Raw genomic sequence first — 25040 nt, forward strand, 5'->3', positions numbered from 1 at the left:
ACCACACTCAGCTTCCTTTAAAGGGTTCATTTTCCAAAGGTTAGGTAATATTTGATGGTTCTAGAAAGAAGGGATCTAGGACCTCCTGGCATTCAAATCTGAATTGTCCCAAAACTTTATTTAATTTTAGAACAGAGTAGACTATTTCAGTTGAAAGGGACTTACAATAATCACCTAGTCCAAATGTCTGACCATATCAGAATGGACCAAAAGTTTAAGTATTTTAAGAGCATTGCTCAAGTGCTTCTTAAATATGACAGGTTGTGGGCACTGACCACCTGTCTAGGAAGCCTTTTTCTATGTCTGAATTAACTCTCATTAAAAAAATGCTTCCTCATGCCCAGTCCAAACTCCTCTGGCACAATTTAGTATTACAATTTAATTACCTATCAATATAATCTAATCTTTTTACTGAGTTTAGTTCAGCTATATAACAATTTCCTAGCAAAACTCAATTGACACAAAGCAAGTGTCTCTCGAAGGGCATGAACTGAACTCTAGATGAAGAGAGCCATTCTCATTTAGGCAGCAGTTGTCCAAACTGCATGTCCCAGCCAGCTGGTCTCTGGGATCCTCACACAGAACTCAGCTGAGCTTCCCAGATCAAAGCCTCATCTGCGGCACAATTGCTCAGAAGAAAGAAATGAAATTTGCAGTTTTCAAGTTAGTTAATTTGCAAAGTGAAGACCCTGAAAACAGCACACCAGAGTCTGCCAGAGGGGACTGTGCAACAGTGATCAGTGTTCAGGACTTTTGAGAGTGGACTGGATGCAAGACCAAAGCCAGCTCCTGCCAAACCCTCTGCAGGGATATAATTCCACAGGAAGAGACAGGTCTGTAAACTCCCAGAGCAGTGGATTGGCAACAGGACCCAAACACAGCTGTCACCCTCCCACTTATCTTGCCACAAAAAAAGGGGGCAGAGCAATTCCCTGCTTTCAACTGGCTTTGCTGATTAACCACCGGGGGCAGGGGATGGTGGAAATAGAGGAAAAGCTGTCAACCGGATCAAGGCCTGAAATGCAGGAATCCCACATCACAGGCATATTTCTTGGTCATTTTTGTAGGAGTTGAGATAAGGGAAACCATCCTGTCAGTACTGAGCCCAGCCACTTCAAGGGGCCGTGAGCCACGGGATGTATTCCTCCTGGTACTCTTGCTACAGGTTTAGAAGCAAAGCCAGCCATAAAGCCCAAGAGTTTTCTGCTGAGTTCTCTCAGCCATTTCTGCACATGTCCCTTCCACAGGCACTGATGGAAACCTCCTACCCAATGGCATCACAGTGACATGGAGCATGGTTTGACTTTAGGACAGCTTGCATTTATTTTTCACATGGAAGCACATGCTATAAATTAGGATTTTCCCATTTCAACACACCAAGAAAAAGGATGTGGTAAGGCTGATCCAAGCATTTAACAGAAACCTGCTTTCTTCAGTGCAGAGCTCCAAGCAGCTGGGCAGGCTCAGAAGACCCTGCCTTTGCAGGGAAGTGCTTAAACATGTGTTTAATTCCCACTGAGGTCAACAGGACTCAGGGGACCACAGGAATTATCAGACTGAATCAGAACATTGGTCCATCTAGCTCAGCATCCTGCCTCTGTCAGTGGGCAACCAGAAACACACGACAGCAAGATGGAGGAACTCTGCAGCTGGGAGATAATTCGTCTCTTTCCCACGCATGAGATGTCATTTTGATCTCCAGAAGTGGAATCTGATTTGTGGACGTTTAATATTCCTTTCAAACGTTCAACCATCATTGCACAAGTTCAACTGCCTTGTTATCTACCACAGAAAACAAGCCCAAGAAGAACCTCAAGAGGGCAACCAAAAGGTCCTCTAAAAGGAAGATGAAGAGACAATTGCTTTGCTGAGCCTGAGCCTCCTGCAACTTCATGTGAGAATAAAAAAAAAAATAAATTCCTTGTAGTATTACAGAATGTGCCCAACTTCAAATTCAAGAGATCATCACTTTGATCTAGCTTTAGGCAAACACATAAGTGTTTTTCCTGGATCAGGGCCAAACACCTCAACTGGCAAAGTGTCCTGTATAGGTATTCAGCACGCAGAGAACTTCTGAGGCATGGAAAGGGAAGCACAGGGCTTGAGTGGGTGGTGAGCACCTAAGTAAATCACCTAAAGAAGCAATCCAGTTACCAACCTGCTCCATACCAGCTGTTCCATTAGAAGCCCAACAGCTTTAAGCTCCCATTTAGCAGGGTTTAAAAGAGTATGTTCCCAATTTAGCTCCCACAGTTTGTTTTTTTTTTATGGTTCCCATCAAGAACCAGCATGGGGTAATCACGTCCCTGGTGCTCTCCCATGCAGTACAGACCACACACAGAAGGAGGGAATCAATCCTTGGCACCAGGAATAGGGGACAGTCGATGACAGCCTGCAAAGCCACCCATGGCACACTGCTGTGCATCCCTGTGGTGGTTTGCCCAACTTCAGACAGACTGCAATTTTGAAACAGTTCACAAAGCCCAAAAAAATTACAGGCACTTGCTTTTTCCTGGGCTACAGAGGGAGTCTCCATGCTGCCAGCACTGGTGGATCACAACCAGGGCCAGCCTGAAACCTCCTCCCTAGAGCTGTACTTGGCTTCCATCCCCCATTCTCCAGACACCAAAATCCCACAGCACAACAGTTCCATCTTGCAGACCTGCTTGTCATTAATGCACATGCTACAAGTTAGGTTTTTTTTTTCTTTACTAAAAGCTAACTTATATTTAAAATGCTCCTAAATTTCACACTTTCTCCCACTACTTGGCTGTCAGACCCTGATAATGTTCTGCGGATACCGCACATCTTTCTGGTGATCCTCACCCATACTTATGTTCACCTCAATTTACAATATAACAAATCTGGGTGTTGCTAAGCAGGCTTCAGGAAGGTTTGGATAACTTTCCAAACCTTCAACTCTTTTAAGCACTCTTCTTTCCCATTTCCTGGTGCTGGCTCAAGTGAAATGGAGAGGGAGAGCTTAGCACAACTTCAGCCATACTTCGAGCCCAGGTGTAGCTGCAGGAGACCATCCACCACATGATTTAGTGGATCTACATATACAACCACATCCCACAGAATACATCCCTCTCTCTCAGGGCTTGGGTGCTCATGCATGCCACACACCACACCATGGAGCTGGCAAGTTCAGCCCTGCAACAAGCTGCAAGTGATTTTGAAATTGGTCAAATGGCTACCAAAACCTCCCTCCTTCCAAGCACCAGGATAGCAGTTCCTCAGCTCACACCCATGACAACTGTTCAGCAGGTCCCAGTGCCACTGGGTGAGAGGCTGTGAGCAGAAATCATCCATCAATGCAGCACTGAAGCTTGCTAATTGAAAGGCTGAAAGAACTGGGATTGCTCAGCCTGGAGAAGCAGCAGCTCTGGGTGACCTTAATGCAGCCTTTCAGTACCTGAAGGGAACCTACCAGGAATCTGAAGAGGGACTCTTTGCAAGGGTATGTAGTGCTAGAACAAGGGGGAATAGATCCAAACTGAAAGATAATAGATTTAGATAAGCTATTAGCAAGAAATTCTTCCCTGTAAGGGTGGTGAGGGCCTGGCACAGGGTACCCATTGAAGCTGTGGCTGCTCCATCCTTGGCAGTGATCCAGGGCACTCTGGATGGGGTTTGCAGCAACCTGGGAGAGTGGAAGGTGCCCCTGCCCATGGCAGGAGGGTTGGAATGAGGTGATCTTTAAGGTCTCTTCCAGCTCAAACCAAATTGTAATTCTGTGACAGGGTAGCCAATGCAGCAGCCCCTCATGCCTCCCATCCTTGGTATCAGGGGATATAAAGCCATCGGAGACATTTTCCCAGCTCATGTTTTGCATTCTGTCCAGTTTCCTACAGGATACATATTTTCCTTCTGGACACAGAGAGTGTTTTACAAAACAAAGCCATTCTAGACCATTAAAGAGACCCTGACTTTTAAAAGCCTCTAATCTCTGGTAAAGCAACAACCATTATGACTGGCTCAAATGTCCAAATACTGCTATAAAAGCAGACAAGTAATTGCTCAGTGAAGGGAGTTTCCACATCCGTGGTTCAACTGGGACATCTGTAACTATGGGGTATCCACTGTGTCTGCCTATGTGCAAAACTTAACTACAGAGTTCAACACTAAAAAGCCTCTTCCCCTTTCCTCCTCTGCACTCACACTGAACATGTGTTTATGGCAGTGGAAATTATACATGCAGCGGGAGAGGAGAATAAATAACCCACCAAGTCATCTGAGGACACATGCAAGCACCAGCACATCCTCACCCACTCAGCAGCCTCTATCACCACCCCACCTGCCCCCTGAGCTTCTTGGGCAGAGATCCCTCCTTTTCCCCCTGCCCCAGTTTGTATTCCAGGAAAATCCCTACAGTGGTGGCATAAGTACAGCAGGAAAACAAGAGGAAGAGCTGCAGGATGAAATGGTATGTTTGGAACTGTTTGATTCGAGTCAGGTCTCATCTGCTGGAAATAAATCTCACCATGGTGCTACTGACCACTGCTGTAACTCCAGCACAGCAAAGGTCAGCCAGGTACCTCCTCACACATGACAGCTCCTGGTGTTACACTCCCATATACACCACGGCATTTTAATTTGAAAGAAATAAAGATATTTTAAAAAGCAATGTAAAAGCCTTAAATCAATAATGTTAATAGGTAAAAACTTAATTAAGCCTTTTTTTTTATCAGTACCATTATCCTCCCCTAGGAGCACTGCAAGCAAGCTCCCCTTGAGTGACACACAAGCAAAGACCAATCACTGATTTTACTGGAGTATAAAAATCAAGATAGAAGATTAAGGGATCCCTCACTTCTTGTAAGCATCACAGCACTGAACAACAATCTCAGATCATGACAAATGCTCATCTACCCATTCCCTAACAGAGAGTAGTAGTGGGTGTTTTAGGAAAACAATACATAAATCAGATCAAATAAATTAATTCACAGCCCCCACACCCTCCAGCCATCAGTATGTAGGTGTTCTCTCAATATTTATCTAACAGTGGGCTTCCTCACATCTACTGAATATAAACTGAGGCTAAACCAGCATGTTTATTTTTCTGGCTGTAAAACATGTAAGTTATGACAAAAATCCCTTATTAAGGTTTTGCATCTTTTAAGAAGGAGTTTTATCACCATAATCCTAAGGATGGTCAAAACCATGGGAAGCTTTGCTATCAAAATGTTATAAACACAAACACACCATTGAAGAAGCCTGACCCTGAAAAGGGAAAAGGATTTAAGCATCCTATTCTTTTTCCCTAACATTAGTGCTGCAGAGTGAAAGCCTAGTTTTTTTTATTACAAAGCTTTTCTGCAGTTCCCCATAAAAATTAAGTTGGATGCACAAATCAGCCAGGTGGGAAACAGCCACCTCCACAAAGATCATGTTGACCACAGGGGGTTTCTCTCCCAGCAGCAGCTGATCCTTCTGTTGCTTTTGCCAGTCTGTGCACAATCCAGGCTCTGCACTCTGGTTCCAACCCCAGGAGAGGCTCCTTGCAAAGCAAACATGTGGCACATCAAACACAGGCTGGGACTTCTGTTTGATCCAGCTGCTGTTTTGCCCTCTGAAACTGGATAAAGTTTTGTGTGAAGATCAGAGAAAGAGCCAGCAAAGGCTGGCAGCACTTTGTCTTTCAGGACTTCACAGAAAAGCCATGTTAACAGGCAGCTCATCTCTTAGATGCCAACCTGTCAATATTGTCTGAAAGAGTAGGAAGGAACAATGATGCTCTTAATCAAAAAAAAAAGTTTTCCCCATTCAGGAGTGTGAAACAGCACTATCAGCAGTCTTGGAAATGCAAATATGTAATCATCCCTGCATCAGATCACACAGAACTGTGCACTGGAGGCAAGACCTCTGCTTCTGGTCCAAGTGCTGAAGTAGGGCAGAGCCATCTTCCTTGTTTTCTTGCCAGATCTAGGACATAAACTCTTCTCAGCTCTCAGTGATTAGCAGCATTTGAGGACTGAAGCTGAAGGATGATGTTTCAGTGTGACAGCAGTGAGAACAGGTCAGTGAGGTTCACACAGCAATATTGGTGAGCATGACCAAAAGCACATCACAGGCTTATTTCTAGAATTACACAGTGATGCCAAAGCTCTGCTGGTGCTGGCAGGTAAGACAGAAGAGCAACTTTTGAGTGGCTCAGTTTTCTTCAGCCTCTTGAACTTGGCTGTAGCAGTGCCAGGGAGAGCAGGACAGCTCTGCAGAGCTGGAGTGACCAGCGTGTGGCTGCTGGGAGCATCCTCATCTTCAGGAGGGGAGATGGCTGCAAAGCCAAGGGTACAGCCCCATGCTGGGGCTGAGGGAGGAACAGCTGCTTTTTATGTTTGCATAAATTCTGTGAGAACATGACAGAGCAGGAAGGAGGCAGCTTGAGAACCTCTAAAACAAGTATTTTTCTGCCTCTTCAAGTCTCCCAACCAGTTATGAACACCATACAGGTTACTTTGCATAGAGTTTTAATCCCAGCTGCCACACAGGTTTTCAGACGTGCACAGAGCAGCTTTTCCAGAGTTGCTATTACATGATTTTTCTTGGAAAAGTGTTTTTTTTTTTTTTCCTAAAAAAAGCTGGTTTTAAACGTTTGCTTGCAGATGTTGACAACTGTGAAGCAAGGAGCCACAGTATGCTGCACAAGGCTGAAAAATGTCAGTGGAAAAGCCTTCTCACTAATTTCTATAGTGAGTAACCTTACCATTCCATCTCTGCAAGTTTTTGCATTCATTTGCAAAATCTCAGGATATATCTGTTTGCCAGAGAGACCAGGCTTGGGCAATGATGGCAAAGAACCATCTCAGCCTGCACAGAGAGGAGACTCCAGGAGAAAAGGATTTTGTATAGCAATCAGAAAAGGGATCTGAGGGAGACAAGAGAAACCTGAGCACTGAACTGAGGCTGTCAGAGCCCCAGACTGGCTCTGTGACCAGAATGCCACCTCGTATCTGTCCCTTACCCAGCAAGACACAGTTTCAAAAAGCAAAATAAATTAGTCTGGTCATATCCCAGACAGGTGCTACCCTCTGGCATGCTCTTCCAGCAGAAGTCTAATCTAAAAGTCACCCCAGCCCCACTGTTCCCTCCTCACAATGAAGCCCCCTCCCTGCCACCTCAGACCTACCAGCATTCAACTGCTCCATAACCCACTCCTGTCACACTGACCTACATAAGAACAGGCAAAAAAACCCCAACAAAACCCAAAACACTTCTTACTGCATGGCTCATTAGAGCCATAACAAACTGACTCCTCTCCCTCCTCCCCTCACAATTAGAATCATTACTATTTCCTTGGGCTTAGGCAAGCGAATTTCCATTGTAAAACCTCCTGTTGGTCCTTCCCACTTACCAAACTCAAGAGAAAAACGTTGAGAGGTGATTTACTAGAGAAGGAAACCATTTTAATACATTATTCATTAAAAACAGGAAAATAAAACTAACAAAGCAACTTTGATCTTTTCCATGATTAATTCATGTGCCAGAAGCCCTCTGATTTAGAAGATCTCAAACCACGCTGGCTGCAGCAGGAACAGAGTGACAGCATTTGTAAGTCAAAGCTCCCATCACTTGTGCAAAATCCTCCAGAAAAGCAGAATGGTAGCAGGGAGATCCTGAATCCTCCCTGCTCCTGCTGCTTGGGGGCTCCTGCGTGTCACAACCAGCAGCAGCTCACATGCTGTGGGTGGTTCCAGAGCAGGGATCACAACTCACTCTTGAGAGGCTCTGCTCACACAGGGAAGCACAAGATCCAAGTCAAACCTATTTTTAGCCAAGTAGAGCTTAAAGCTATTTTTAAAGTCAACATCCCCCTTTTTGGGCATGGGGGCAGCTTCAGAAGTTGGCTGCTTTGGTATTGAAAGAAGGGTGTCCACACAATGTCTGACAATCAACCAAATCTGCTGAAAACTCACATTTTTATGTCCAGGCAGTGTAATTTGCTAGAGACACAGGTTTAGCATCAGCCTCAAAAGAAGGAGGAGCAGGAGAATACTCTTTATGGAACACAAAGACAAAACACACAAAGCAGCTAGGATGAACAAAAGCCAGTTGAGATGGGAATATCAAGCATCTTGTGTCCAGAGGGTCCCAAAATTTTGCAGTATCTCTGAAATAAGTTACCACACTGCTTAACACAGCAGCTATCCCTAGGATGAAATCTTGAGCCTTCCTCACCAAGGGCACTGCACTTTTCTCCATGAGAAAGCAAACTGTATCCCAAAGCACAACTGGAATCTAGTCAGGAACAAAGTACCTGGGAAAGCTAATTCAACAGGACAAGTTAAATATTCCCCTTCTTCTGCCACTGGGGCCTCCACTGCTGTCATGAGAGGCCTCAGCTTTTCCCCTGGAGGTGCACTGGCCTCGGGCTCACTGGGCAGGATGATCAACACCTGAATCACCACCCTGCTACACCTGGATTCTCCTGGTGGACTGGTCACCCCACAGCTGCAGAGCCCAAGTGGTCCAGCAACAAACTCAGCTCTGATCCCACAGGTGACCCAGGAACTTTTGAGATTTCCATGTGGCAGCTTGCCAATGAGTCCTCTAATTTCAACAGCCCTAAAAAGCAGGTTGTTTACCATGCTGCTCTCCCACACAGGTTCCCACACACCATGGGCTGAGCAAGACACTGCCACAGCAAAGCATCTGTCAAGAAAAATAAATTCAGCCTCTTGTATTCCCAGCTTATTGGGAAGAGCTCTGCCAAGAAGCAGCACCTCTTCTCATCAACACATCCCCACCTTGGCAATGCAACAGAGAAATACTCAGTGCTCAGGGTGGGGACAGCACAATCCATCCTGAAACCTCTGCAGATGGCAGGAACCAGGAACCGTGAGTGCTCTGCCCCTCCCAGTGCCAGGGGATTATTGGGATTTCCCAGAGGGATTTCCCAAGGCCTCCAGGAAATGCAGTTGGCCCAACAGCTTCCCAGCAGCTAACACAGCCAGATCTGATTCTCTCCCCCTTCCCCATCTCCTCCCAAACATGGTTTTCACCCTGCAATACATATTTCTCCACTTCTGAAATATGTCTCTGGTATTTCAAAAGCAGATGTCCCAAATCCAAACCAATAGAGCTTTAAAAATGCTGGCTGCCACATGGAGAGAGTGTTGCTTGCCTCGGCTCAGGCTCATAGAAGCATAAAGGTTGGAAAAGACCTCCAAGATCATCGAGTCCAACCTCTGACCAAACATCACATTGTCAAACCGCAGCACTGAGTGCCACGTCCAGCTGTTTCTTGAACACTTCCAGGGATGGTGACTCACCATTGGATTGCTTGGGCAGTTTGGTGTCAGCAGTTCCATAATGTGACACCACCAATTTCGTTCTCCCAGACAGGTGGCCCTTTCCAGCAGGTGTAAGAGCAGCAGTAGATACACATACCCTGCCTCCCCACGGGCTCTCCCACCTCACCCCTCTCAATTAACAAACAAGCAGAGCTGGGTGAGCAGAAAGAAAGCCACTTTCCCCAACAGCTTAGGGAGAGACACCTAAAACCTGCACCTCGCTTCATCTTTTTTCCCAGTCCTTCAATGGGGAAGGAGCACTTCAGGAGGGAATTTGTTTAGACTCAAATGACAGGAGATGAAAGCTAGCCTGTGGTTTGATGGTCACAACAGCCCTCACACAGGTTTAAGCAGTTCTCCCCCTACACAGCACCCTGCTTTCCATCCAGCACTGCCTTCCCACACAGCCATTTTCCAGCCAGATCATGGGACACAGGGATTTCTCTGCTGTGGCCTTCCTGTGCAAGTTGTCATCAGCCCTTTTGGATGCAATTGGACCCCTCCTTGAAGGGCTTGTTTATCCCACTCTGCCTCCCACTCACAAGTGAAATACAGAACGAGAGTTGATGCAAGTAAAAACAGCTGTAGGACTAGACTGAGGCTGTCACACAGTAAGGATTCCTCACTCAACACCCAAGACCTCTGAGCTGGGCAGGCTGGACAAGAAACATTTTTCTGCCTTTATCCTTGCTGACGTGCAAGTGTGATCTGCAAGTTTGTAGTGTGAACAAACACAAAAGACTCATTTTAGACATAAAAATTCAGCACTGCTTGACTTTTGGGAGTTTTATTTTCTAGTGATACCCTTCAAATGAAAAGGTTTCTGGCTTTAAGGCAATTTCCTACATTTTATAAACAAATAAAGTTATTATTGGAAGCAAGTTCATCTGCTGGAACTGCAGCAGTCTCCTCGGTTCTGGCTCAGCAGCAAGGCTCCAGGGAGAGAAAAGAGCACTAACAGGGGAACACACTTCCCAGGAAAGAACTCTGCTTTACTGTGTGGATCAGTGCTAGTGACAGACACACGTGGCTCACCAAGTCTGGCAGCTAGACGGCAGAAAAGAGCTGAGATTCTGGGATTAAAAACAGTTCCGGACTCTAGCAAGAAACTGGCTTTGATGGTCACAGCTATGCTGCTGCTGCAGCCTTTCCTGTCCCCTGCAGCTCCCCTACAATCCCCTCTTGTCCATCTTCTCTCCTCCCACCTCCTTTAACCTTTTGGGCTTCTTTTAAGCTGCTTCTTCCTGACTACTCCTGCCCATACCCCTCCATCACCACTTCCCAGACCAGTCTCCTACCTCCTATCTCTCCTTATATTCCTTATCTCTGTCCTTCCTCCAGGCCCTCATGGCTCAATTTTTTCTCCAAGCAACTTTTCCCAGTGTTTCCACCATTCACTGCCCTGGTCCCTTGTCTCAGCAGATGGGGCAAGGAGAGCAGGACACCTCTCAGCCAGACCTCCTGCTTTGCTCCCTCCTCTGCAGCACTGCCAGGGCTCCCCCTCCTGCCTCACTGCAGCACCCAGGGCAGGGCTGAGCTCAGTCAGGGAGAATTCTGGCCCAAGAACCAACCACAGCCCTGCTCCAATTGCCCAGTCCAGACAGCTGGTGCAGAACTGACCCAAGGCAGCCCCAGGGAAACCCAAGAGCATCCTTTTCAGACAGACAGATTTACCCTCAATTACGAAACTGCCTCATTCCCTCATCTGCAACCACCAGCAGTGCAGGCAGTGCCAGGAGCTGCATCCACTGAGGTGGTTCAGTGCAGGTGGTGTCCACAGCACCCCGAGCCATGCTGATGGCATGCAATTTATCCCACATCACAAATGAGTAAATATTCCCCAAAGACAGCAGACAGGGACAGCAGAAGCTTTCATCCCTCCCTCTCTTGCCTCTGCCAAGCTTGAGGTCACCCTGGCCAAACAACGTCAGGATCTCTTTGCTCAAAGCTCTATTTTGATTCAGCATTTCATTCCGGAAAACAAACAGAACCATTGCTGCTGAAGCACTCCAGGAAACAAAAACAGCTGGCACTAAAGAGCAGGAAACTCATTATTTTCTGCTGGGCATGGTCTGCAACAACCTAAAGAAGAGGTGAATAAATTGCAAGTGTGAGTATTCACCTACTAAAGCACCACTGGAAGATGAGCTCTGCTTCTACAGCTCCATGCCAGCTCACCTAATGCCAAAGACCCAGTTCTGCTGGGTCAGAGCTCAGTTGGTTATTTGGGACACGTTGTCCCCCTCCAGTGAAGTGCAGGACTGAACTGCACAACACCCTCACCAAGCAGCAGACTGATGCTGCTGATCCTCCTCATGTCCGTGGAGCCAGAGGGACCCTTGGGTCTCCCCACGAGCACTAACCAAGCCTGAACACCTCCCAGGTAAACTGAGGCAATTAAACACTGCAGTACAACAGCACTTGTTACCTTCAGGGGACAAGGATGCTGGACAGGCTGGGCTGCCAGGCACCCAGACACAGGAAAATCCCTGACTGGGGTGGTACCACCTAAATCAGGAGTCTCCTCCAGCAGCCAGAATTGAGAGACTCAGATTTAAATGGGATACAGCCTAATTTGATAGTTGGTGGAGCCAAAGTTATATATACATATAGGTGTGTATATATGTGTGTGTGTATATATATTATAGACAGAGAGAGAGAGAGATGAATGAGTGAAAAAATAAACAGCATGGCTTTGTTGGTATTTTTTCCCCCACATTTTCTGGCACAGATTTACAGAGTGACTCCTGGTAAGCACTGAGGCTTTTGGACAGCCATTTACCTATTCCATCAGTCAGGCACACCTCAGAAACTCTGTCTAGAGAAATCCAGGTACAGCTGAGGTGTGCTGCTGTCAGGGCACCCCCTTCATCGCAGTCCAGGGTATCATCCAGGTGCCTTCAAGCACACTGGGTCCAGAGAGGGATGCCCATGAACAGCATCAGGGTGCAGCAACCAGGGCTGTGCCATCCTTCCTAGATCCCAGCACTCACCTCCTATAGCTTTGTGTTCCTCTCCTTCCATCCCACACTGCCCATCCTGCCCCACTGCAGCACAAACAGCAGCTCCAGCACAGCCCTGTCCTCCAAGGCCAGGGAGGTTTCCTCTCCCCTGGGAACTACCATCACCTCTTCCAGGAATCACATTCAAATAAAGCAAAGAAACCTCTGCTCCTCATTACAGCCAGGAACACTGAAATCCCACTGATTGCAAGCCTGCATATTTATCTCTAGGTTTCAGAGCCCAGACAAAACAGAGCCCACTGAGGAAGTGAAGTTAACCCTGATATTGCTGTTTGTTGCATTTTTACAGTGCCTGGGTATCTCTGCAGTGGGCAGATCTTGGCAAGTCACAAGTGAATGACAAATACCTCTTGGCATTAGGCACACTGCAATAGCTGTGGGGCTCACATGGATCATTTTCTGAGAAATAAAAGTAGCCTTGTGGATATGTGGCAGGCTGGGGTGCTGTTCTCCTCCTGCCTCTGCATTACAGTCACTCCATAAACACCAAGCCAATCACTTAATTTTCCAGGGTCTGGCTCTTCCTGCTATCAGGAATAAACTGTTTGTTTGTTTGCTTCCCTGTTGAAATATTTTCTCCCTGTGAAAATTCACCCTGTGAATTTAGCAAACTTGCTTTATTTTGTTTTCTCTTTTTTAATGGCAGAGATACATATATGAGATACCAGAATTCCAGGGTGCAAGAATACTCAGGTTCTCTCAGCAATATTTACCCATGAAATGCAATGTGCACATTTTGGAAGTTTCACTTTGAAATACAAAATAAAGAAACTCATGGAGGCTTCAGGACAGAGCTGCTCTTATCTCCACCTGCTTGTCTGAAAACCTCTGTTGGGGTGTGCTGAGTGTGACCTCCAGGAGACCAATACCTGCTCAGGACTTCAAGTTCAGCCTCTGGAAACCTTTTATTTTTAACCTGGCATTTTATTTTTTAACCTGACTGACATCTTTCAGCAAGGCTGGGGATCCACTGAAGTTCAGCTGCCTGCCACACAGAAATGCACAGCATTTGTGGATTACACTCCTGGTCCCTGCAAGGGCTCAATCTTCTCAGGGCACACTTAGGGTGTATTTTCTCCCCCATGAGACTCAACACTGTCCTGACCTATCTCCATCTGAAAATGCAGAGCTGAACCAACATGGAGTGGATCTGGAAATCCCTTACCTACAGAACACAGGCGTGACAAGTGTAAAGCACTGAAAAAACGTGTAGACATTGGAAAAAAAATTACAAGAGTGTAGAAATGCATGCTTCCTGCTGGTCTCTGCCACGTAAGACTTTGGGTTAGACATTAAAGACTTCCATGTCCTCAGACTGTGAACCAAAGACAGCAGAACTTTCTTATTCTGCACTGGTATGTCCTGTTTGCAACAGCAGGTTTTCTAGGTAGTGTCTACTACGAGTTTTAAAACTCTGCTAGAGTCACTAAACCAAAAAAGAGCAGTGATCCAAAACACAGGGGATGAATGAGAACAGGGCATTTTTTTAATTCCTGGTTCCTTGCTTCTAGTATTTATTCCCTTAACTATAAAAGATGAGCTGAAAGCAGTCATTATTGCATTATTACAGTCATTATTGCAGTTACAGGATTGGTAAAACTCTTTTCCTCCTCTTTTCCTCCTTGTTGTGCAAGAACCTGATAACAGATCTGCCAATATAAATTTTATGGGGCTGAGGAGCTACGTTGTAGTGCAGAGCAAGGATCACAATACCTCTGTTCCACTTCACACATTAAGGCTACAGATCCTTAGTGGTATCTGTTAGAGAAAACATTATTTCTTTAAAAAAACTTTGTGTTAGAAAAATGTATTCTAAGAAAAATGACAGCAAAAGACCACAAGTCTCTGTGTTTGAGGACAAACCATTTGAATGTGCCAGCTGCAAAACAAAGAAGCATTTCTTGGTCCAGAAGCAGGTTTGGGCTTCCTGATCCTGCTTCTTAGATTACCTGTAGGTAAACAGGTTCAGCTTCCCCCTTGGGGAATGGACCTAGATGATCCTAAAGGTCCCTTTCAATATGATTCTGTGATTCCTTGCTGCTGCAAACCCTATCAACATGAAATATTTAGTAATAGGTGCTATATCCACTCTACCAACTCACTTGGCTTTTCAATATTCTTGTCATTCTATTTCTTGCCCAGAACTTAAATTTGTCATTGTCTTTACTGACACTGAAAGAAAAGAAACAACCATTACTTATTTTAGAACGATGAAATTAAAACTGAACTTCAAGCCAGAATTATCACTTTGAGTGACAACATGAAAAAAAAAAAAGGCAAATTGCAAGAGTTCAAAGCACTAAAATAGAAACACTCTGCTTTCTACAGGGCTTGCTTCATTCATTAATTCAGTCAAATACTTCATTTGTATTAATTTAATTAGCTTTGCTCAGAATTAAATAGAGCAAACAGAAAGAGAGGTGGCAAACTGAGGGCATGCAGCACACCTTGCAGGCAAAGCTGTGAGTGGACTGGGCTGGCTCTGGGACTCCAGTGTTGCAAGGGGAGAGGTTCAATCCACCCAGGAACACACCTGGGGCCTCCCAGTGTCCAGCCTGACCTCGCTGCAGCCAAACAGCCTGGCCCAAGCACCATCACCAGCTCTTGGGAATCTCTTCTAACTTCTCACAGAGGCACCAGCCACAGCAGTGCTTCACCCACACTCACTGCAAGGCTTTTCATTTCATATCATATCCTGCCCAAGAAGAGTTAATTCAGGGTTTGCTCTTTCACAGCTGAAACCAGTGCTCAGTGGGAAAAGCAGCAAGCACTGGAGAGCAGGTCTGAATTCATGTCACCAGCTGAACAACACCCTCTGGGGTACCTCAAGAGCCCTACAAGTGTAAGAGAGCAATAAAGCAGATTTTCTCCCTTTAAAGAGGCCCTGCAAGAGTTGAGATCTTGTGGATTGTCTCAGAGACCCTGGCACACACATGGGATCACAGGGAGGGAGGGAAGCAGGACTCGCTGGGTTCTGTTAAATCACAGCTCCTGCAGTCCCCAGGCCTGGGCAGAGCTTGGTGTGGTCCCACACACTGCAGCCTGCTGCTGTTCCCAGCTCCTCAGCTGACAACATGCCTCACATCCACAGCAAAAATACCTCAGAGAAAGCACATTCACTATTTTTAATAGAGCAGAGGCAAGGAGACACAATGACAGACGTAAGAAATGCTAAAGACACCCTTAGGGGAGAAAAAAATTTGTATTTCTATCCAGAGTAAAAACAATAAGAAAGTTTTCAAAAGGAATCATATGACTTGAAAAAAATTTGATGACTAAAACAAAATCCAGAAAGGGGAAATAAATAAAACCCAGAAAAGTGTAAATAAATTCATTTGATAAGAGGCAGGAAATCAATCCCTAAGCAATGCCTGAAGTAGGGCAGGCAGAAATCAGCCCTCCCCTTCTCTGTAAAACAGTCTGGACTGGAGCAGCTCCTGGGTCAGCGAGGGAGATGGCTGGGGAAGTGTGCTTCCCTCCACCCCAGCTGGGTGCCAGGGCCACCAGGGATGTGTCACCCTTGGGGAGTTCAGGAGTTGGACTTTGCTGATCCTTGTGGGTCCCTTGCAACTCAGAGTATTCTGTGATTGGTAATCTCCTCCCAAGGTAAGGAGACTTTCATTTTAATTTTGCACTGGCTGCTTTACACAGGAAATGTCAGCTGAATGAGGGTAGTTAATATAATCAAATGCAGCTTAGCACAGCAAGTATATCCAAGCAGAGAAAATAAAGAGAGGCAGGTATAATTTCTCTAGGCCTCCCTCACTTCCTATTGCTCTGTTCCTTTCTTTTTCTGAAAAACTACATGTATTTTAAATACATCAAACAGGCAGATCTCCCTGCCTCAAAACAGCAGTGATGGACATTAATATCTCCTTTTACCAATGACTGGGAAAAGTCAGTATCTGCAATCAGGCTTGCCCTGGATTAAGACTTTTCTTGGAAACTCTAAATGTGACCATGCACGGGAACAACCAGACAAGAAAAATCCCAAGTGCCATCTTTGATGTTCCTGTTCTTTAGGCCTACACATCCTCAAGAACAACACAGGAAAGAGAAGTGAATTATTTCCAACATTTCCCATTTCCATCGGAAAGCAGTAGCTGTACAAACATCTGAGTTCTGCATTTCTCATCTCTGAGACCTTGTTAGCAACATGCTCAGCCACCAGCACAGGTCTGAAACACACTCTGGGTTTATGCTCATGCCCACCATCCCTGCTCAACCCTGCTTTAAATGGCCAAGCATGACACACTTGCATGTGGACACAAATTGGGATGTAAGTCAGTAAAAGCACTCCAGTTTCTTCTCCTTCCATCCCTGGCTCTGTCATAGGAAATTAAATCCAATTTCTAACATCCTTTTCATCCCTACAAGAAATTCCTCCAGGCCTCCCCAGCACACCTTGGCACTCTCCCTGTTCTCTGGTTACAAATACAGAGATTTGCTGGGTTGCTGCGGCACAGCTCATATCCATGCTCGTAACTGGTATCACAATAAACAACAGGGACATCAAAACCATCACACTATTAAATATATATTCAATATAGTTACCAAAAAAAGGCTGCCCATATAATTTTTTGGGGCAGCTGTCACACTAAAATCTTGCAAGCTTCCTGTGCTAAGGGAACATGGGAAACAGAAATGCTCCTGAAGCAGATGTGAACTATTACAGAACAAAAACCATCCAGATGTTTTAAACATGCTCCATATTAAACGTGCTCTGCTTTCTCCTCAGCTTGCCCTTCGAGAGGCAGCCAGGTGAAAAGCACAAGTGACAAAAACAACCTGTCTGAAGGACAACTTCAGGGAGATAAACCAGAGAGAACATGACCCAGCTCCCCAGGCCTGAGATCAGAGCAGAGGGCACACACAGCTCCAGCTGCATGTGGCTCCTGAAAAATCCCAAATGTCTGCACTGCTCTGGAACTGATGGCAGGGACACAGGCCAGAGTCCAGCTCTGAATGGAAACAAGCCAGAGTAACTCCCTTACCTTCTGTGAAATTTCCTGTAAGAGTTATGACAACAAACACTTTGCCTTCTGGTTCCAAATCCACCTGAAAAAAAGGAAAGGAAATGTTAGAAGATTGTTTTCTTTGAGGCAGAAATTTGATAATATTTGAATGTGTATATATTCTCATGCACACCTTAATTGAAAAAAAAATTAAAATCAAGCATCCAGTGCCCAAATTGTTCAGCATTCAGGGCTCCATAAAAAATAAGGAACTTGAGTCCTCCTTTTTCCTGGAAGTGCTGAACAATCTCAATCTTGCTAGATGAAAAAGAAGTTTAAAAAAAAAATATGGTTAATAGTGTTCCAATCTGTGAGACAAATGAAGCAGGACTAGCACTGAATTCTCTGGAAAGATCAATGTGCAGCTGTTTTGAGAATTACATGGATATTTCCTCTCTATTATATTTTATCTCAGTGAAATTGTTTCAGTCTCTCAAAATACCATCATCGCTGAAGCAAATGCTGATTTCTTACATAAATCACCTTTTGGCCTTAAACCATAGGAAATAGAAAACTGTTACTGCTGTTACCTAAGGACTTCTTGTCATTTAATCTAAATTAGATAGAGATACAGAACATCATTTTAGGGATCAGACATTCAATCCCAGTGTCAGTCAGCCCGTCCTTGAAAGAAAGCATTTATTTTTTGGTGAGTAGATTTTCCATTTTGAGATACATTTTTAATAAAAGTCTTGCTTTTGGTGTGTTTTTGTTTTTGTTTTAATTTGTCAGCTAAGGATTCCTGACGTATGAGTCAGGCTGTCACACACGAATCTCAGTTAAAAAACAAAAACAAAGAAAGAAGTAACAAGGCACCCCCTGAATTTACCACAAATTTCAAGGTTGAAATTAGCAAAGAGGAGCTTCACACCTCGTGGGTATAGATCACCTGTGCAGAACAGGAATTTTGAAAATTGAGGTCTCTGGGGGAATTAATAGATTGTTATCCAAACCCTCCCTGCTTTTCCTGTACAACCACAGGATGATGAGCTCAGGCTGCCTCCTGTACTCTGTGAGCCCTCTGATTCCTCTCCAGTGTAAACACCCAGCACATCACTGAAATAAACCCCAATATCAACCTGAGCTCCCCAAGCAAAGGCTATGGACCACCCCTGACCCATGAACTTGCTCCTGGTTTCCAAAAAACGCTGCTGCCACGAACCTAACATGCAATAATATTAAGATACTGGAAAAACAGAAAGGTGAACCCTAAAGAGAAGCCAAACAGCCAAGCTACAAATGCAAGGAAAGCACCTGCTCAGCTGTAGGTGGGAGGAGGTGACTGAGCTGGGCTGACTCTGCAGGGCTAAGGTACAGAATGCTGACACAGCCCAGAAATAAACAGCCTTTGGGGTAAGTGAAGGGGAAGCACAGACAGCCATACATTTTCCTAGCCCACAATTTGTTGCAGAAGTAGAGAAATTGTTACTTAAACTGTTGGGAATTTGTTAGGATGAGCAGAAGAAATGTTTTCAGGAAAAAGAATGAGCAAACATCTCATTCACATGATTCCAGCTATGGTTGTAAGGTGCCACACACACACTCCTATCAGTGGGACACAAATCAGGGAAACTAGAACTGCTTGGGAAAATCCTAGCAAAATGCTGATTATATGGACACTACATTCTCCACTAAAAAAAAAAAAAATTAAAATCAGTCTCATAAGGAAATTTTAAGCAAATATTTAGTCTTGACTCAATGTTAATTTTTGTGCTTGTTTACACTGCATATTACACTGGTTTTAGGAAGCTGTGTTTGAACAGCCCTCTGTCTCCATTAATATTGAAGACATTTCCCAAATAGATTTCAACTCCAGCAATATCATGCATCATTTTTGCCTAAATTTCAGTTCCCTGCAGAGATGTGCAGCTTTGTAAAGAGATGGTTCTTTCCAAAATATATAATAATATATAATTACACAGATTGATTTACAAGACACTAAGTATTCAGGTTTTATGGAAAAATCCTTACTTACTTAGGTTTCCAAAATCATTTTTCAGTGCTTATCATTTTCCTGCCACTCTCCATACAGGACATGTCAGATTCCTGCTTCCACACTGACAAAGAGGATCCTTCCTCCCTTCTTCTGACACACAGTATCTCTGGTGGGATGTGGACTAAATCCTGTACTCCTTGTTCAGTCTTAAAAGTAAAGGGTTATCAGGATTCAAGCTTCTGGGATGAGGCCAGGGAATCCAACAAAAACATCAGCCACCGTTGACACAGGGCACAGACAAAAACTGGCCCAAAGTCCTGAGACACCTTGTTCTCCATCCCTGCAAAGAGGATTCCTCTGCCCCTAGCACAGCACAGTCCCCTGCCTATAGCATCTTACAAAACAGAAACAAATTAATTCAGAAAGCAAGAGCATGAGATTTATGAGGGTTATAAAACAATCTCTCTCCCTCCAGATCCAAGATTAAAGACCAGACAAATCCCCTACACTTACTAAGCAGCTGTGCTCATGTTGTACCACAGTCCAAGAGCACTCAGCCAAGAGGACTTGAGCTACACTCAGTATCTTCATAAAGAACATCTAAGGGGGCTCTAATTAAAAATTACAGCTCCAAAATGAGGCTGAAGCCCCAGCATGCCAGGAGCTGCTGAAACTTTGGCACACCAGTGGTGATGGACGCAGGGAATTCTTATCCTAGACAAGGATTTAAACCAGACAGTCTTAATGGTTTCTCTAGTCTTAAATTGATAGCAACAGAACAACAAAAGATAACATACCAAGAAATGAAATTAAATAATAACAGACCACGTGGAAAAGTCTGGCTTTTAGACTTTCTGTGATCTCCTTTAAGAATGAATTTGACCAGCTAAGTAGCAGCCAACTCAGTACCTGAGAAAACTCTCAGACTTGTGGAACGTGCCCGAAACAGAAAACAACACCTGACCTAAAAACCTGAAAGGAAAATGTGACCACAGACCTGAGCAACATCAGCGGCTCCCTGAGAGCAGCACCTGCCTGGCAGGACATGCTTCCCACCATCACAGGGACACCCTGAGCCATGGCCACACCACCAGAGTGGCCTCGTGCTGGCCGCAGCTGACACCCATGAGCTGCTCACACTTGCTGGACTCGCGGTGCTGGGGCAGCCCCATGTGCTGGGCTGGGTGTGAACAGCCAGGACCTCGCTCAGGCAGCCCTGCAGCACAGCCACCCATGCTCCTGACACTGCTTCACACCTTCAGCACCGCTCTCACCCTTGCACTGCAGCCACAGCTGTGGGAAACTCTCCCGACGCAAAAACTGCAGCCAGAGCTGGGCATGCAGAAATTGCCCAGAGCCAGCTGAAACCAGAGACCCACAGATCAGAAGTCTGGTAGCCCACCATGTCCCCACAAGGAGGAACTACTGATATAAGCCCTCCTTCAATCTTTGCAGTCACCAAAGCACTTCCAGCACCTCCTTTCACAGGCAGAGAGGGCTTCTCACCATGTTCTGTTACTTAATAAGTCCTGAGCAGTTCAAAAGGGAGCAGCTGCCAAAGGACTGGCCCTCCAGCCATGGAAGGGATAACCCGACCTGGGCTGGCAGCCCAAGCCCTGACTCTATGCTGGCACAGCTCCAGTGATGCCAGTACCTCCCAGCACCAGCAAACACCCTCAGAATCCTCCCCAGAGCAGCGTGGGTGGAACACAAGCACCACGCAGACACCAAGTTTTGCTCCTCATTTATTCTCTGTTTTGCATTTCCCAGCATTGACTTTAAAGGCAAACCCTCTTCATTTTTACAGAGAAACAGGGTGGCGCAGTATTAATCTTGACAGAGTTAATAAAGTCCAAAGTAGACCATGAAATCAGCTTGGGTCAACAATGCAGCTGATATTCTTTCTTAAAGAAAGCAGGAGAGGCTCAACAGCCTGAAGGCAGCACAGGTAATGCTCAGGGGGAACTCCTACACCATGATATAAGAGAAGTTATCATCCATATGTAACCATCCATATGTATTTGACACAATCATCAAAGAGTAATACATACAGAGAAAAGTTTCCTAATGCCAAAGATCTGGCATGGGATAACTTATTTTAGGGAATCACAAGCTCATGCCTGGAAGGTTTAGTATCAAAGCCAAAGGAAAGTCCTGTTGTATTGGGAACAAAGGAGAAATATGAAATTCTACGCATGCCTGATACTGTGAATGCTGTGAGGTGCAGTAATCTCAGAATAAATCTAACTGAACTGGTGGCATGCAGCATCATACCACTGGCAGGTAGACCTGTAAACAAGCATCACCGTCCCCGCTTCTCCAGCACTTTCATCCTCAGCCTGGTCCCCCAGGGAAGAATCAGGAGGAAAAACATAGACTTTCTGGCTGGTTCAGAGGTAACTTGGCCAAGTTTTAGCTCACTGGGAGCAGAAAGTGTGCTTATCAGTGTAGTAAATCCTTTGGTCACCCTCAAGGAAATGAAGGCAGCACGTTTGTCCACAGCACAAGGGGTGGAGAAGATCAACTGCCGGCGCTCAGCTGCACCTGTGAGAACAACACAGGATTTTGACCCAGAGCTAAGCACACACTTTAACTTCTGTTGAACTTCACAGCTGAACCAGGGAAAACAAGTGCTGGAGGATTCTGGCAGGCGAGCTGGAAACGGGCAGGTAAGGATGACGAGTTCAGCCACAGCTTCATGACACTTCCACTGCAAGGCACAAACCTCTGCCAGGACAGTGTGCTGGGAGTTAGGAACTCCACTCCTAACCCAAACCACTCACATGGTGCCCCATGCCTGAACTTGCCAGGATCCTGCTGCTCCATGTGACTTCAAAGGGAGCTGCCAGGGACTGGTTTCCCACAAGGAGGGGCCCCAGTGAAGCATCTCACACACCTTCCCCAGAAAAGGGCTGTGCTGACATTGTTCCCAACCACAGGGCAGGTATTATTTACTCCCCTTCTCTGCATTACAAAAAATAAGTCAGTTCAGGAGTGCAGCAGATGCAGGGAGACCAAAACAGGGCTCCTTAATCACATGCCTTCCCACATATAATAAAAACTGGCCGTGCATGATTCATTGCTGGAAGAGGTTTGGAAAACAAATTCAGAATGAGGGTAATCTCTCAGGCAACATATCAACACCCAGCTGAAGCATCCACTGAAGTTGAAGAGCAGGTATAGTGAGTTGGCCTCTGAGAGAGCCCAGCCTGCCCTGGGAAAGGATGGGAAGAGGCAGATCCAAAGGGTGCCTGCCTGCAAGTCACTCACTCTCCAAAATCAAGATGAGGTAGGTAAGGTGGGTCTCCAAGATGAAAACACATCTTCAACACTGCACCTGGCAAGAGCACTACAACGCGCAAACACAAGTTTATAAGTCTTTTTTTTTCTCCCCTCCCATCCCCTCAACAGATAATCCAGCCTGGGAAGTCTGATCTGAGGCACACCAGAATCAGTGGGAATCTTTTTATTGTGTTTGGATCACACACAAAAGATGACTGTGTTTACCCTGGAGCATAGAACATCCCTTCTCCCATTGCTGCCCCGTCCTCCCTCCCCCACAGGCACAATCCATAAGCATCCTAGAAGCACAGCCTTTTTCTAAGGCATGTCAGTGCTGACATGGCTTCAAAAACAGAACAGGCCAGACACTTGCAGCGAGTAAAGCAAATATAAAAGCTACCTAGGGACTTCATTAGCTTAATTAAACAAGTAGCTGTATCTTTTGACTTCCTACATAATTTTTAATTTTAATTAACAGAATTGCATATGTAATCAGTCATTTGTAGAGGCAATTCCCAAGGCTCAGTCGAAAGAGCTGAAAATTTGGGTTAGGCTATAGCTGGTTTTTCACATGCCTCTAGTTATTTCTTGTCATCTTTCTTGTTTAAGCTCTTACCAGATCATGCTTATGGAATGTCGGATCTTTCTGTATTTTAATAAGGTAGCACCCCCTTGGATAGGTCAAATGGCAATTTTCTCAGCCAAATATACAATGTCTGGGTTAACCAGTCCCTCTTATACTTTTTGAGGCTGACAGACACCTGTCTATCAAGTCAGACACCTTTGAAAATCCTCAGGCTGTCTAGTACAAAGGGGATTTTGCATTTCCAGACCAACACATTAAAGTGTTTTTCCTACAAACGCAGAGCATGCACTTTTTAAGATTTAAATTAGGGTGCCTAAAAAAAAAAAAAATAAAAGCAAACACACACAACAGGGTACCAAGCATCTTCTTATTGCTGTGAAGGCTGGCAAGTGCTCAGGGCAGCAATTCCCACCACAAGTGCCAGGGGCAGGCCTGGGAAAAGCTGCCAATCCCACCTGCAGTCAGCAGGTCCATGTACCCCCAGTGTGAAAGCCCTCACAGCTCACCTGAACAAAGTTTAATACTCTGCAGCTAAACTCACCCATGGGTGGAAAGTCAGTCTCTCTCAAAACTCCTATAACCAGTTATTCCAGCTATTACTGTAATATTGTCATTTTAATTTTTTGTTTCAGGACAGCTGCTTAAAATATTACTTTTGTTTTCGTTCAAGCTGACTAATTATAAGCTGTGCACCAGCCATGAACAGGTATGCATAACTAATGATTCTTAGCCAATCCTGGACTCTTTAATCAATTTTAGTCTGGTTTCATCCAAGAGATTACCCACCTCTACAGGAGATTTGCTGAGGTGGGAACAAGATTTATTTATCCTGTGAAAATTCCTGCCAAGAAAACCTGCTTGAGGAGCTACAAATAGAATACAGATAAAAAAGGAGGTTTCAAATCTTAAAAAAAAAAAAAAACTTTTGAAAGTAGGAGCTAGAGCCTGCTCCTATGGTGTTACAGTAATTTATATGACTTTTGAGAAATATCTCTAAAGCAATGAATGATTTACAAGTAATAATTACAGGAAGATGCTCTTTCGCATATTTGAAAAAAAAAATGTTATAAAGTTAAAAAGAGAGAAACACAGACACGACTGGTTCAGGGTCTAGTATGTTTTTGTTCTTCTTATATTTTCAAAGGAAAACAACAACTCTCTGGAGGGATTTTTTTACCTTTTTTCCCACGCTATGTGCCAGGGGCAGAGGATCCAATTGCCTGTTTATAAATCCCATTAGAAATTTATGTGAAATTCAAAACAAAATGGGGGGAACATGGGAGAATCCATGCACACACTGGAGTCTGCCAGAGAGGAGAGCTTCCATCCACAGCCTCCTACAAGTGTGGGGCTAGAAATGGCTAGGCTGGTCAATGGGCTGAGAAGAAAATGTGAAAGATGACCAGACCCTACCAGTGAGGGTCCATTTCCTGAGGGCACAGAACATGCCAAGTGTGGGATGACTCTGTGAACTGCTACCAACAGCAAAGCTGCTGGAACCACCCCAGGGACAGCACATGGTGGCCAGGGGAGATGCCAGGCAGAGAGAAAAGGCTGCTCTGAGCCTCCCTGAGCAGAGAGAAGGGGCAGGAACCCCCCAGCTCCCTCCCACAGCCCGTGTGAAACCAGAATCGCGTGGGCAGGACGGATGCTGCCTTTCCCTACCACAAGCACATAGAAGCAGAGCTTCAGCTCTGCTGAGCACAATTAAACCTTAATTATTCACCATGCATCTTTGTAACACCGTGCCAAATACCACCATGTCCAGTCCATCACTGTATTTTCCTTCCAACTCCTCTTGTCTTCCTCCTACAGCTAGTTTTTTTTAAGGGATGGGAAGGAAAATCACAAATTAATTTAATTTCCCAAAGGCAAACGCTGACATCAATGCAGGACCACTAA

General features: G+C 45.2%; 1 protein-coding gene across 1 annotated transcript in view; it reads right to left on the minus strand.

The window, feature by feature from the left end:
* Positions 1-25040, minus strand: part of PRKCH (protein kinase C eta) — a 112218-nt gene that overhangs the window by 68305 nt on the left and 18873 nt on the right. Inside the window, exon 2 of the mRNA XM_002200361.7 lies at positions 17314-17377. Within this exon, the coding sequence (XP_002200397.3) occupies positions 17314-17377 (64 nt within the window). The remainder of the gene's footprint in view (positions 1-17313; positions 17378-25040) is intronic.

The sequence above is a fragment of the Taeniopygia guttata genome, chromosome 5, assembly GCF_048771995.1.
Source record: "Taeniopygia guttata chromosome 5, bTaeGut7.mat, whole genome shotgun sequence".
Classification (NCBI taxonomy): domain Eukaryota; kingdom Metazoa; phylum Chordata; class Aves; order Passeriformes; family Estrildidae; genus Taeniopygia; species Taeniopygia guttata.